Genomic DNA, 14,241 nt, shown 5'->3' on the forward strand with positions numbered 1-14,241 from the left:
TTTAATCACTACTAAAACAGCAAATGCTTATTATCTGTTTTGGATTTGCCAAACTTGAGAGATAATGAGGTTTTCTGTCTGTTTTCGAAAGTGTGTATCAGTAGGCATCTTAGAGATTTCATGCAAAATATGTATTAATTTTGAAATGTTAGATGATATCGGCATTAGAAATGGCTGTTATCTATAATATTTATTAGAAAAATGGAAATATTTAGCCAGGCAATTGGAAGATAAATGGATTGTATATACATATACTGTAAAGCAATATAATGGAAAGTTTTTGACTGGAGAAATAAAGCAATTACAAATAAATTTGGCAACATGTGACAGAATTTTGACACAATTCTCTCTTCTAAATAAATAAATAAATGAAGCAGGCAAGCAATCTTCAAAAACCATTACATAAATACGGCCTACAGTGCATTAAAGGAGCATCATTTTTGCACATCATGTTCGGAGAATGCTGTAAATTGAGTCATAAGACGTGTCACAAACTGCAATATTAATTAATTCTCTTTATATTCTGCTAATATATTTTTTCTCAACTTTAGTTCTATCAGTGTGCTATGGAAAAGTCAGGGTAGCCAGATGAAGGAGAAATATGTATAAAATATGTCGCACACATGAAATTGGTGTACAAAAATGATAACGGCAGTACTTTTTGGAGAAAGTGACATCATTACATACAGGACCTTTTACCACTTTAAGTCAATTTGATGGAAACTAGCAGACAAGCTGCCAGCAGCACAAACTGTGAACTTTTTATGCATTAATGATGTATCACTAGCAAAATGCACTGGGAAACGCAGCCAGCGATGTAATGAAGCTCAGTAGGAACGAATGTGGAGGACTTTGGTGTGCCTTTCTTCAAGTCTGCACATGATGGTATGATCACAGAGTCCAGCGCTTTCACTGGCTCACTGATATCTGTGTAATCCTACACCACACACTGTATACACTGTCAACACACCACAGATCTGTGTGTGTGTGTGTGTGTGTGTGTATGTGTGTGTGTGTGTGTGTACACACATGTAAACCTCTCACACACGAGCAGGCAATGAGCAGAGCAGAGAACAACACACCACACCATTCAGAAATAACAGCACATTTTGAACACACACAAACACACAAATATAAAGCCTCATAAATCCCTCCTTTATATTCTCCCACTTACAGCAAATACCATCTAACTCTGTTTCTGTTTCTTTCTTATATGCACTAGGCCAAGGGTCAGCAACATGCGGCTCTTTTACTGCTCTGTTGCAGCTCCACAGCAGAATTAGGTTTTTAGGTAATAATAAAATAACCGTCCTTTGCAGTAAAAAAAGCTCTGCTGATCGTTCAACACAGTTTTAACACTGAGTGGTCTTAAACACTGGAGTTATTGTAGCCTATATCTGCTATTTCACCCTTTAACCCTGAAAGTTGGCACACAGACTGCTGGTCACCATAGCAACGCAGACAATCTCACGTCACTAGTAGCTAATGAAACGGCAAACACAGAGATTCAAGACGAACATCAATTTGGAGACTAATGAACTTACTGATACGTTTAATCTGCAAAGAAAAACTGTTAAACACTAAAAAGTACCAAAAGGTGAAGTGAGTTTCCTGTTCACCAGCTTTTTGTTCAAATTTCCCCATTCCACCTTAACTGGTGCAGTTGTTACATTCTGGCACCTGGGGCACCATTTAAAGTTGAACGGGAAAATTCGAACAAGAAGCTGGTGAACGAGAAGCGACTTCAGCCTCGTAAAAAATCGAAGAAGCTATTCCACTTTTGTTTCCTGCCAGAGATGTGAGAAAAGCAGCTATAGCTCAGCTAAAGCTTAAAGCAGAGCAAAGGAAGTCTGTGTTTTGGTTTATAATATATATATAAGTCTATATCGGGACATCATATTTCCAGCCAAGATGGTTACTTCAATAAAATGGACATATAATGTTGTGGCTCCCAAGGTGGTTTGATTTTTGTTGAAAAATCAAAATGGCTCTTCTTAACTTTTGGGTTGGTGACCCCTAACCTAGGGTGTAAACCTCTGATCACGATTCAGCTCAATTACAATTCTTTAGGAAACGATTCAGTGCGTCATGAAATTTAAAAATTCCCCACAATTCCATTTGATTATGATTCTTTGGGAAATGAATCAATGAATAACGAAATCGCAGATTTTACCACAGTTATTTGATTCTCTTCAATTATGATTCTTTAGGAAATAATTCAATGCATCATGAAATATCAAATTTCACCACAATTCTTTTATGATTCTTTAAAAAATGTAGCCAAATTGCATCATAAAATCCTAAATTTCACTACAAATGTATTCAGTTCTATTCAATTATGATTCTTTTGCAAATTATTCAATATGTGATCAAATTCAATACATGATTCAGTTGGATTTCATAATTATTTATGATTCAGCATACAGAATATTAAGAATATGCTATTCATTTTTCTTGATTCAAAACAGCCCCAGAATTTCTGGGGGGGGGGTGCGGATTTGTATGATTGAAGCTGATTCTTCTATTTTGGACAAAAAAGTGCATAGTTTATTAAATATTATTATGACAAACTTTTACATCCCAAAATTGCTGCAGTTGAATCGCCGCCCTCAGACTGATGCATCTTTACACCACTACGACACACACACACACACACACACACACACACACACAGGCATCTATAAACAATGGATTAAAATGAGCAGTGGGGGGAAGCCTGAGTTGTGTTCCTGAGAACAGGCGTCGCCAGGGAGTTGTTAAAATCTCGTTAAGCTCGTTAAGGTCGTCAGGGCACTGTTATCTCCGCCTCGTTAAAGGAAAAGAATCTCTGGAACAACAGTGGAGCTCAGCCAAGGAAATCCTACATCCACACACACCACACACACAGCTAGAGCATTGTTCAGTCCTGAACGTCTACAGGTGGCCTTCCTGTCTCCCAAACACACACACAGCACATATCAAGTAAACAGATACACACACTGACATGCACAGAATGAAAACACCACACACTTCTTCCTCATACACACACACACACCTACACACCTACACACACACACACACACACACACATACTTCCTTCATGTTTGAGGTCAGATTTTCCACTGTTTCAACCTAAGCATATTACACTGTCAGTGTCTGGGCAAAATATAACTGCCTCTACACTCAGCCTGCAGGGCTGCCATGCTGCTATGCTGTGTGTGTGTGTGTGTGAGTGTGTGAGTGTGTGTGTGTGTCCTGACTTTGCCGGGAAAAAACAGGTCTACACTCTTAAAAATAAAGCTGCCAGAAAGGGTAGTTTGAATGATGCCATAGTACAGTGCTACCCAAAGTGTGGCCTGTGGGCCAAAGTTTGCCTGTGACATCATTTGGTTTGGCCCACCAGAAGGTTCCCCTAACGCCACTCCTTTCACCCAATCAGAGAACAAACATTGATACACTGAGTGGAACATTCTAGAGAATTAGTAGCACAAAAAATGCTCAGACTTAAGATACTGTAAAGAACTGTTGCGATCTGTTTAAACCCAAGGCATTAACTAAAATAGTAATAAGCTATATATATATATATATTATATATATATATATATATATATATATATACACACACACACACACACACACACATACATATACATATACATATATAGCTTATTACTATTTAGTTAAATATATCATAATTTATAGGGTACTGTCTATTGGGAGGCATTGGTCCCAAACCAGTATTTTTAAAGTATTTTTTTAAAGTATTTTTTAAGTAAAAGTTACAAAGTACAGTGTAATCTCTAAAATACATATGTTAAAAAGTAGATTTGAAATATATGCATAATTGCATAGACTAGAACCTCAAAGTAATGTTTCCAACATCTTGTGGAATCCATGCCATGGAGAGTTGAGGCTGTTCTGAGAGCAGATGGAGTGTACTCAGTGTTAATATAGGGTTCCTAATCAAGTGCTCAGTGAGTATATATACATACTGGACATACTGTTATTATATTCTTTATAATGCATAAGGGACATATTACTATTACATTATATATAATACATACGGTTCATATTATTAATACATTACGTATAATACAAATAGGACATACATTCTGAACATACTATTATATTATGTATAAAACAACCCCATTTCCAAAAAAGTTGGGACACTGTGCAAAATGTAAATAAAAACAAAATGCAATGATGTGCAAATCATTTGAACCCTATATTTCATTGAAAATAGTACAAAGACAACAAATCAAATGTTGAAACTGAGAAATGTTATTGTGTTTTGAAAAATATTTGCCCATTTTGAATTTGATGCCAACAACATGTTCCAATAAAAGTTGGGGTGGGGGCAACAAAAGGCTGGTAAAGTTGTGTAATGCTAAAAAAAACACCTGGTGGTTAATTGGCAACAGGTCAGTAACATGACTGGGTATAAAAAAGCATCTCAGAGAGGCTGAGTCTTTCAGAAGTAAAGATGAGGAGGGGTTCACCACTCTGTGAAAGACTGAATGATCAAATAGTGCAACAATTCAAGAATAACGTCTCTCAACATAAAACAGCAAAGAACTTTTCATCATCTACAGTACATAATCACATTTAAAGATTCAGAGAATCTGGAGAAATCTCTGTATGCAAGGGACAAGACAAAAACCAGTATCCAGTATTGGCTGACCATGATCTTTGGGCCCTCAGGTGGCACTGCATTAAAAACAGACATGATTCTGTAGTGGAAATCACTGCATGGGCTCAGAAACACTTCTGAAAAACACTGTCTGTGAAAACAGTTTGTTGCTGCATCCACAAATGCGAGTTACAACTCTAAAATGCAAAGAAGAAATCGTATATAAACAGGATCCAGAAATGCTGCCACCTTCTCTGGGCCTGAGCTCATTTAAAATGGAAGTGGAAAAGTGTCCTGTGGTCCGACAAATCAAAATTTGAAATTTATTTTGGAAATCATGGACACTGTGTCCTCTGAGTTAAAGACCACTCAGCTTATTATCAGTGCACAGTTCAAAAGCCAGTATTCATAATGGTTTAGGGGTGCACTAGTGCACATGGCATGGGTGACATGAACATCTGTGAAGGCGCCATTAATGCTGTATGATATATACATGTTTTGGCAACATATGCTGCCATCCAGATGACGTCTTTTTCAAGGAACACCTTGCTTATTTCAGCAAGACAATGTCAAACCACATTCTGCATCTATTACAACAGCATTGCTCCGTATTAAAAGAGTCCAGGTGCTAAAATGACCTGCCTGCAGTCCAGTCCTGTCACCCACTGAAAACATTTGGCGCATTATGAAATGAAAAATACAACAAAGGAGACCCAAAACTGATGAGCAGCTGAAATTTTATCAAACAAGAATGAGAAAACATTTCACTTTCAAAACTACAGCAGTGTCTCCTCAGTTCCCAAACGCTTACAGAGTGTTGTTGAAAGAAGAGGTGACGAAACTCAGTGGTAAACAGACCCCCGTCCCAACTTTTTTGGAACATGTTGTTGGCATCAAATTCAAAATGGGCAAATATTTTTCAAAAAAACAACAATACAATTTCAAAAAAACAAGTTTCAATTGTATATATAAATATATGCACTTTGGACATATTAGCTTTACATTATTTGTAATACAAATGGGACATATTTATGACCTCATGTCTTGACATTGTATAAAAACAAAAACAAAACATACACAGTTCTAAAAATGGAATTCAGATTACAACCAAATGATCCCAAACAGTTTTGGCATCAATCACCACACCCCTAATGCACATTCCATCTCTCTCTCTCTCTCTCTCTCTCTCTCTCTCTCTCTCTCTCCCCATTAGCAGTGTTTAAATTGGCTGAACTTCTATGTACCAAACATCTTTCCCTCTCTCCTCATCTCTCTCTCTCTCCTTCTATGTCTCCAGTATCTCCCGTTCGCTCTCTCTAAAACATTCCACAGTTCTCGTGAGAAATAAGGATTGTGCTCTTATCATATTTTACTTTATTCAGAGGTGCTTTGAATATTTCCTCTAAAGCTTAATGCCAGGCAGCCTCAGGTTCAGCACTCAGCAGAGCCGTTAGAAGTGTTTGCATACAAAGCACATCTTCTGCTCAGGGACACTCAGCGAACACATTCAGAGTAAAGAGGGGACATTTAGTGGCTTTAACGATGTACTGCAGTATAACACCGTAAATGTACATATAAATTTATAAACGACGAGGTTCTAGATCAGTGCGTAGTGATGGACTCAGCAGGTCGCGGGGACCGGGACATATTTTGATCTTTTTTGTTACAGATCATCACGTGAATGTATTTAACATGTGACTGATGTGCCAGATCCACTAAAACAGGTGCCAGAACCAATCTAAGAGGAGCCGGATCTGGACCTGGCTTGTTCTGGCACAATTTAAGCCATGCATATGAGAGACCTATCAGATAGCTGATGATGTCGTTCCATATAAAGTGACATGAAGCCACATGTCCACCATACTGGTACTCCCTCTCTATGCTGTGAAATGAATGGGTGTCTGAGGAGGTGATGTAAATATAACAAGTAAAGACAACAGAAATACTATCATGTGCCACTTCAGCTCACTGCCTCATTAAAAACACAACTGATTCAGCTCATCAGCTAATGAGTAAGGCCTTCATGAACTGAATTCAGAGTGTTAGATGAGGGTAAACGCTAATCTCTGCAGCACTTTGGCCTGGAGCATCCCCAGTTTGACATGCCTGATCCAGCATTACTCGAAGAAGAGACAGATGAGGAGCAGGGATCAAAACTATGAAACATACTTTACTAGCAGCTCTACAGAAGCTTTTTTCTGATGTGGAACAAAACCCGCTCCTCTCCACTGCAACCCTACTCGATCCAAGGTAACTAATGTATCATAGCTAGCTAATGCATGTCATTTAAATCAGCTTGATGTTAATCATTTCACTGTTAAAGATACACTGCAATCATTTACACTAACAACTACGTAATTCTAAGTTATCAGTCAGTACTAAAACATTCGTACTTGGTCTGAAACACATGGTATCAAAGCATCCCTAATATTTAGTTACAGAGCTTTTGATACTCTCATACATACAAACATGAACATATTAATGGAGTATAGATGTGTTTGTATGCATACATGTGTGCCAAGCATGTATTCTATATATTGTTATCTGACATTTGTTTTTGAGAATCCATAATATGGTACTAAAAAAGTTCGAGAGAGAAAGTAATCTGGGATGACTGTCAACATTTTTTGGGAGGCTTCTGAAACAACTTGGTCTGGAGCCCTGATATGATACTAATAACTCTGTTAAATGTGGTCACGACAGAAAATGTCCATACTGTATCATCCCTACAGCGAAGGCTCCTCTGCAGGGCACAATGTTTTATACGGCTGGAGAAAGTCACACAGCAGGGGAATCCCTCTGGTTTAGTGTGACCACAACAGAATCTGAAGGATGCAGGCCCATATTTTTTTCATTATGTATCATCATGCAAAAAAAAGAACAGCAGCCTGAGAACTCCGGTGCTACATTTTTATAGCTCTCATCTCTCTTGTCTATTGCTTTTAGAGCAATATTATGGTTAAAAACAAAAATGGATTTGCAATCCGCTTCTGTAAACCAAGCAGCATGATGCTAACTGCATGCCTACCATGGTGCTAATTGCCTCCAAACACATTAAGCTGCAAAGTAATCTCTCGTCTGACACTGTATGACACACTGTTTTCTATAAACATGACCTCAGGTCTCATAACTAATACTGCATTTATGACAACAAGGAACCGGCTTGCTTGTTTAGCTGCTTAGTACATATAAAAGGATCTTAATCTTTATATTGGAATTTGGAAAGTTATTTGCTTAATTACTTAACCTTTCAATTTTCCAGGTATCCCCATATATTTAGTGATATCAGATACAAGTAGCATGAAAAAACTAAAATATGCAGAAACCAAAGTAGTACTTCATGTTGTATGGGTGCTGCCATGCTGAAGTGACATCAGTTGCAACTCAGAGAAGTGAAGTTCTTGAGAAAGTCTGACTTTCCAAGTGGGAATTCCGAGCCGGATGACCAGTCAAGTAGATGTTTCCCCACATGGACGTTGGAATCTTCACAGCTCACACTTGGTCAGGAAAACAGCATAAATACAGTACTAGCTGTCATCTCCAATTCTAAATTTTGTCTATATTTTTGCAGTTTGCATGGTGCTAATTGGTGGGGCCTACGCTTCTATTACTTTAGCTACATTAGCCTCGTAGCTTGAGCACAAAACTACTTATAATTTTGCTAAACTAGGTTTTACCCTGGACGTCCGTTCAGTTCTAAAGCACTTCACGTTTCCATGAAACATCCATCCATGAATCTGTGGTCAATCTGCACGGCTCAAACACCCTCCTCAGATTTCCCACACTTTAGTGTGTTCGATTTTTCCAGCTATGAGCTTGTTTTACAGTAGAGGACTGTGGGTAGCGTAGTCCAGTGGGCTGCTGTGGGATTTGGCATTGGGCCACTGAACGTGGGCCTCCCTGGCTTTACAAGGCTGTGGCTCTTCCATATAAGGGCCGTCTCTCCGCTCCACGGCCCAGAGGAGAGCGGGCCGGACTGGGCATGGCACGCTGCCCCCGTCCCGAGTGGGCAGAGGAGAGAGCTACAGAGGGGATTGTGGGAAATGTCCCAAAAGTGCAGAGTTGAGAAAGAGCAGAAATCATCACCAGACGTCCTAGAAGTAACGGCATGAAGGGTGATGGAGCAACGTCTGAAAGCTGCAGCACACATGCTAACACACACACACACACACACACACACACACCCACACACACCCCTAACACAATGTTTCTACAAAGTACTGTAAGCTCTGCATACTTTCGTACTGTAAGGCTAAAATTTGCACACTTTTTGTAGTGTAAGGAAAACTTTTGCCCACATTTTGTACTGTAAGGCTACTTCTGCACACTGTTTGATATTGTTGTGATACTGTAAACATGTAAATATTTTGTATATATTGTCTTATACATCTGTAAATGGACCAAACTGCATATTTGCCTATGTATCATGACAATAAAGCCGAATATGATTGAATCCTTCAGAACTTCCTTCGCAGTTTCACAGCATTCATCAACATATTCTGCCCAAGTAGGTCTAAAACTGCAGAAACACACAGTTTTAAATGTAAATAAAAGCTGCCTTACCCTGCCGAGGTACCTCATCCTTCTTTCTTCCACTTTCTTTAAGAATCCCTCGTTCTGGAGTCCTTCAGTGCTAACCCTCAGAGCTTGTTTGACAGGCCGTCACTCGCGAGTCTCGGAGCGTGTAAGCGTGCCCGTGTGCGTCTGCTCAAGTTCAGTTCTTCACTCCAAAACACGCCGTCACACCCAACGACAAACCTTTCTTTCTTTCTTACGTGCTCAGTTCCTTCATTTTACAAGTTTCATTTATTTTTCCATAACCTCCCTTTGTCTCTCGCCCTCCCTCTCTCTCTCTGACATGAACTTGTTCTCACATACACAACCTAAAACCATGCATATCACTGAAACCCAAACATGCTCTCGCCATCCATCTGTCCTTTCTGCTCCCTCCTTCTTCTCTCCCTCGCTCTCCCCTTCTCTCTCTCCTGACGTGCTAAAACAGCTGAGATGAGTCAGTCTCCCAAAAAGAAACAAAAAGGCAGAAAGAAAGAGTCAAACGACCAAGGATCACTGGGACGAGCGAGAGAGAAGGAGGACATGGGTAAAATTAGAGAGCGAGAGGAAAAAAAAGGAAAAGAAATGAGAAACAGATTCCGGAAAAATCCACTAAGCGTGGTGGCCAACGTCCCATCGCAACGACTGTATCCAAAAGATCCAAACAAAAAAATCACATGACTCAGCCTGAGAGCATTTTTTTCCCTTTACTTTTTCACCCCTCCCTCGCTCGTCCTCACTCTCCCTCCACCTCTCCCTCTCTCTCTCTCTCTCTCCTTCACATGCTGAGACACATTGGGAGCCAGAGATGAGCAGAACCACCGCAGGAGAGAAAAAGATTAATGTGACTCCTCTGAAAAATTACAGTAACTCTCCCTCACTCGCTCTCGCTTTCTCTCCAGTTTAGGTGATCAAATTCAAGGTAATATTTCATATTTCGTAACACGTCACTAAGTTGCAAGTCTTGACTCCCGAGTCAAGTACCAGTTGAGTCGAGGCTCGATTCAAGTCCTGAGTCAGTACAGGTAAGTCTCGAGACAAGTCCAGAGTCCTAAACTTCAAGTCTTAAGTAAGTGAGTAAGCAATTCAACCCTGAACACCAACAATGATGGTGACAGTAATATATATATATACATACATACATACATACATACATACATCATCTAAACCGCTTATCCTTCTGGGTCGCGGTGGGAAAAGAATTCTCAAAGTTACTACTGAACTTATAAAAAAATTGGAGTTGAAAAACATTTTTGATCATTTTCTGAAACGTTGGGAGCACAGGCCTAAAAAACTAGCTCAGCAAACTAAAACCAAGCACTAGTTTGAGTCGAATTTAGACGACAAACAACAGAAACAGAAAGCAAAAAGTCTGCTCTGAACAACGTATTCAGAAAACCCAGCAAGTACACTGAGCAGCTGAGTGGGCCTCTTTTTTTCCGTTCCACCTTAAACAGTTCAGCAGTCAGGCGCCAGAATGTAACTGCCCCACCATTTAAGGTGGAATGGAAAATCTGAATATGAAGCTGGCCAATAAAAAACTCAGCTTCAGCTTTGTGGCAAGTTCTCCTGTTAACTCCTTCACTAGTAAGACTGGAGTTGAGGTGCAGAGTGAAGGCTTATTGATGCTGTTGATGCTTCACTTGTTTCTAGGTTATGAAGGTGAATTCTCACACTAGCATAAAAAACAGACATTTGACAGTGAGCACGATTACATGCACTCAATAATCCGAAACTACCATGCAAACTGCAGAAAATCAGATTTTATTATTAATCCGATTAACGCGTTTACATGCACTTGAGATAATGGGGAAACTCCAGGTCTTCATGAGCCAAGCAGTAATCAGATTTCTGCTTTGCAACCAGCCAATAAACTCACAGAAGATGACGTGATGTAAACGTAATGCAAAACTCAAACTTTATGCTGTGGCTTTTTAAAAAAATTAAAAAAAAAGACATTAAGCCACTTTACCTGAAAATATGAACATACATCATCTAGAACATGAAGAATTTTTATATCCTTCTTTTCGTCTAGCCTGTAGTTGGTTTCATCGTCGCTCCAAAAAGTTTTTTTGCTGCATCTCATGGCGACGCTGCTCGCTTATTTCCGGTACCGCAGTCTGTTTTCACACGTGCAGACTGAGAAATCCGAAAGAAATCAGAGTAAGAGTTCACATGCACTGAGAAATCTGATTACTGAGCTAAAATCCAGCCCTCTTTATCAGATTTCGTAATCAGATTTCTAGACCTTACTCCGATCTTAGAAGTCAGAGTGTGCTGTTTACATTATCATTTGAATAATCAGATAACTTCAGAAATTCGATTATGATCAGATTATTGAGCGCATGTAAAGGCACTCATTGGTATGTATATTAGATTTTGATCTAATGCAGTTCTGGCATCGCTGCACCAGGAAACAAGTTCATTCACATCAAAACCAGCCAACTCCAGATGCCTCTCTGTGTTTCATCCACTTTGGTTCTCAGGTCTTTTCAAGTCATAAGGCTCAAGTCTAAGTCAAAGTTCATGTCATATGTGACTCGAGTCCAAACCTCTAGTGAATTTTACAAATACTTCACGGTATCATTTAGGGGTGCAACAATACATACACACAAAGGTGATTAAGTTAAAGAAAAAAAAGCCCTCCAATCAGAACCCCCGTAAGGGTACAACTGAATCCAAACCATGCCAGCAAAATGCTTCCCACAGCATAACAGAGCCACCAGACCCTCCTCACTGTAGGGGGTCAAGCATTCAGGCCTGCACTGTTCTGTGTATGCTGCACATGCACTCGCCCACTATTTCCACATCTCTGTGGACCAGCGATGATGGTTTTACACCACTGAACTTTCAAATGCACATTCGTCCTTGTAATGCGAGGTGCATGTACTGCAGCCCAGCTACAATATCTCAGACACCTGAAGAACAGTTGCTCTTAGATATCGCACTAATGTACGAGCATCATGGTCACTACATGTGCGCTTTCAAACAAAATTTCCAACCCTGTTTACAGTCTAAATTCAGATGTCACTGTTCCCATTAGGTATTATTTATAGTCTGGGAAAGTTACAGTCAGCACCACCCTGCTACTTAAAATAGCTTCACCGCTAAAATTCAGACAAAAGCAATGCTACAACCACACTAATGGGACTAATAGCTACACTACTTATAGCACAGCTACTGACCAGCACTGGATTTGTTGCACATAAACAAAGTCTTTATGGTAAAGTCTGTTCACTTAGCAGCCATCTTTGCAACAGCACAGTTATTTACAGCCATACGAGACCAAGCTCCTCTCTCTTTGAATAGGGAGAGACCAGCATACTCAAAACTGATCAAATTACTGTTTCAAAAACAACCAGTAAAATCGGACAAAAACTTCAAAAATAGTTTGAAGCGTTTGCGCACAAAAATTGTGATTTTTCATGTTGGTCGGGCTGCTGCACTTGTGTAGTTCTCTACAATGAGGGGGGGTTGCACTTCCTAGCGCCACAATACCGTCAACCTTTCTCCACTCACTTTGTAACCAGCAAGCTGATTGGCTCTTACTACTTTCTCCATAAATGGTGCCATGTTTACTGTTACAAGCTTTCCCCTTCATATTGTAACCAGTGACCAGTCTCCTCCTTAACAATGTCTCTGACATAAATCAGAGTGTGATCGATTTGATAAAATCAGCCAATAAGCTCCCAGATTTATTGTTATCACATGATAACATGTTCTAACACAAAATAAGTATAAAAAAATAAATAGAGGTAATTAACAAACAGCAGCAGAACCACTTAGAATTCTGGTTAGCTTCACCCACCACACCACAACATTTCCACTATTTAAGACATTGAGTTTCTTCTGTTTTTGACTATTGAGAATTGACAGTGATACCCAGTAAAGTACTGCTTAACTAAAATCTTATCTGATTATTCAAATGGTCATGTGAACAGCATCTTCTGATTTCTTAGATCAGAGTAAGATCTAGAAATCTTATTAAGGAATCTGATAAAGAAAGCTGGATTTTAGCTCAGTAATCAGATTTCTCAGTACATGTAGACTCTTACTCTGATTTCTTTCGGATTCTTTTCGGCCCATATGCGGAACAGACTGCTGTACCGGAAATAAGCGAGATGCAACAAAACACTTTTGGAGCGACGCTGAAATCAAATACATTCTTAACGAAATTAAAAATATTCTTCATCTTCTAGATGACGCATGTTCATATTTTCGTGATTTTTTTTTTAAAAAAAAGCTCAGTCATGGAGTTTGAGTTACGTCACGTCTTCTTCTGTGAGTTTATTGGCTGGTTGTAAACCAGAAATCTAACTACTGCCCGACTCGTAGACCTGAAGCTTCCCCATTATCTGATTAGTCAAGTGCATGTAAACATGTTGATCAGATTACTGACAAAATCAGATTTTCTGCAGTGATCGGATTATCAAGTGCATGTAAACACACTCACTGTCTCTTAAATCAGTGTTTCTCCATCCTGGACCTGGAGACCCACTGCCCTACACCTTGCAGTGTTTTCTTTGATTTCAACACATCTGACCCAAATACTCAGTGCATTAACAGCCCATAATTGGGTGAAAGTGTTAAAGTGTTAAAGTGTTAAAGCAGGAAAAGCACAAAAATGTGTGGCCCTCCAGGAGCAGGGATGAGAAACACTGCCTTAAATGACATATAACTGAACTCAGACTCCACTTCAGACTTCAAACAAAAACAAACAAACCTGAGTACATTAGGGCCACCAACCCGAATGCAGTAACTTCTCCAGCCTTACATACCTGACTTTACCGTCAGTTTTACTACAGCAATTCACAGTCATTCCTGCAATGCTGTTCTCCCACGGCTAACAGCGACGTCAGGTTCGACACGACGTCAAATGACAAACCTTCATTACAGAAAACCCTTCAGTTTGATGGACAGAAAGAGGCAAAACAACCTGAAACTGTAGGCTTGCACACAGTTTGGTTGGCAGGTACCCTAGCTATTATAGCTGAAGCTATATTCCAGCTAATCTATAGCTAATCTACAGCTAACCTACATTCCAGCTAGTAAGTTACAAATCGCATCCCCTGAAAACT

General features: G+C 39.5%; 1 protein-coding gene across 2 annotated transcripts in view; it reads right to left on the reverse strand.

Annotated features, from left to right (window-relative positions):
* Positions 1-14,241, reverse strand: part of myo1ca (myosin Ic, paralog a) — a 55,809-nt gene that overhangs the window by 31,853 nt on the left and 9,715 nt on the right. The window contains exon 1 of one of the 2 annotated variants that reach the window (XM_036580338.1): positions 9,173-9,851. The exons of the other annotated variant lie outside the window; for it this stretch is intronic. Coding sequence (XP_036436231.1) covers positions 9,173-9,190 — 18 coding nt within the window. The 5' untranslated portion in view covers positions 9,191-9,851. Of the gene's footprint in view, positions 1-9,172; positions 9,852-14,241 lie in introns of those variants that run through there. 2 annotated transcript variants of the gene reach the window in all.

This window comes from Colossoma macropomum, unplaced genomic scaffold (genome assembly GCF_904425465.1).
Source record: "Colossoma macropomum unplaced genomic scaffold, Colossoma_macropomum, whole genome shotgun sequence".
In the NCBI taxonomy this organism is placed as follows: domain Eukaryota; kingdom Metazoa; phylum Chordata; class Actinopteri; order Characiformes; family Serrasalmidae; genus Colossoma; species Colossoma macropomum.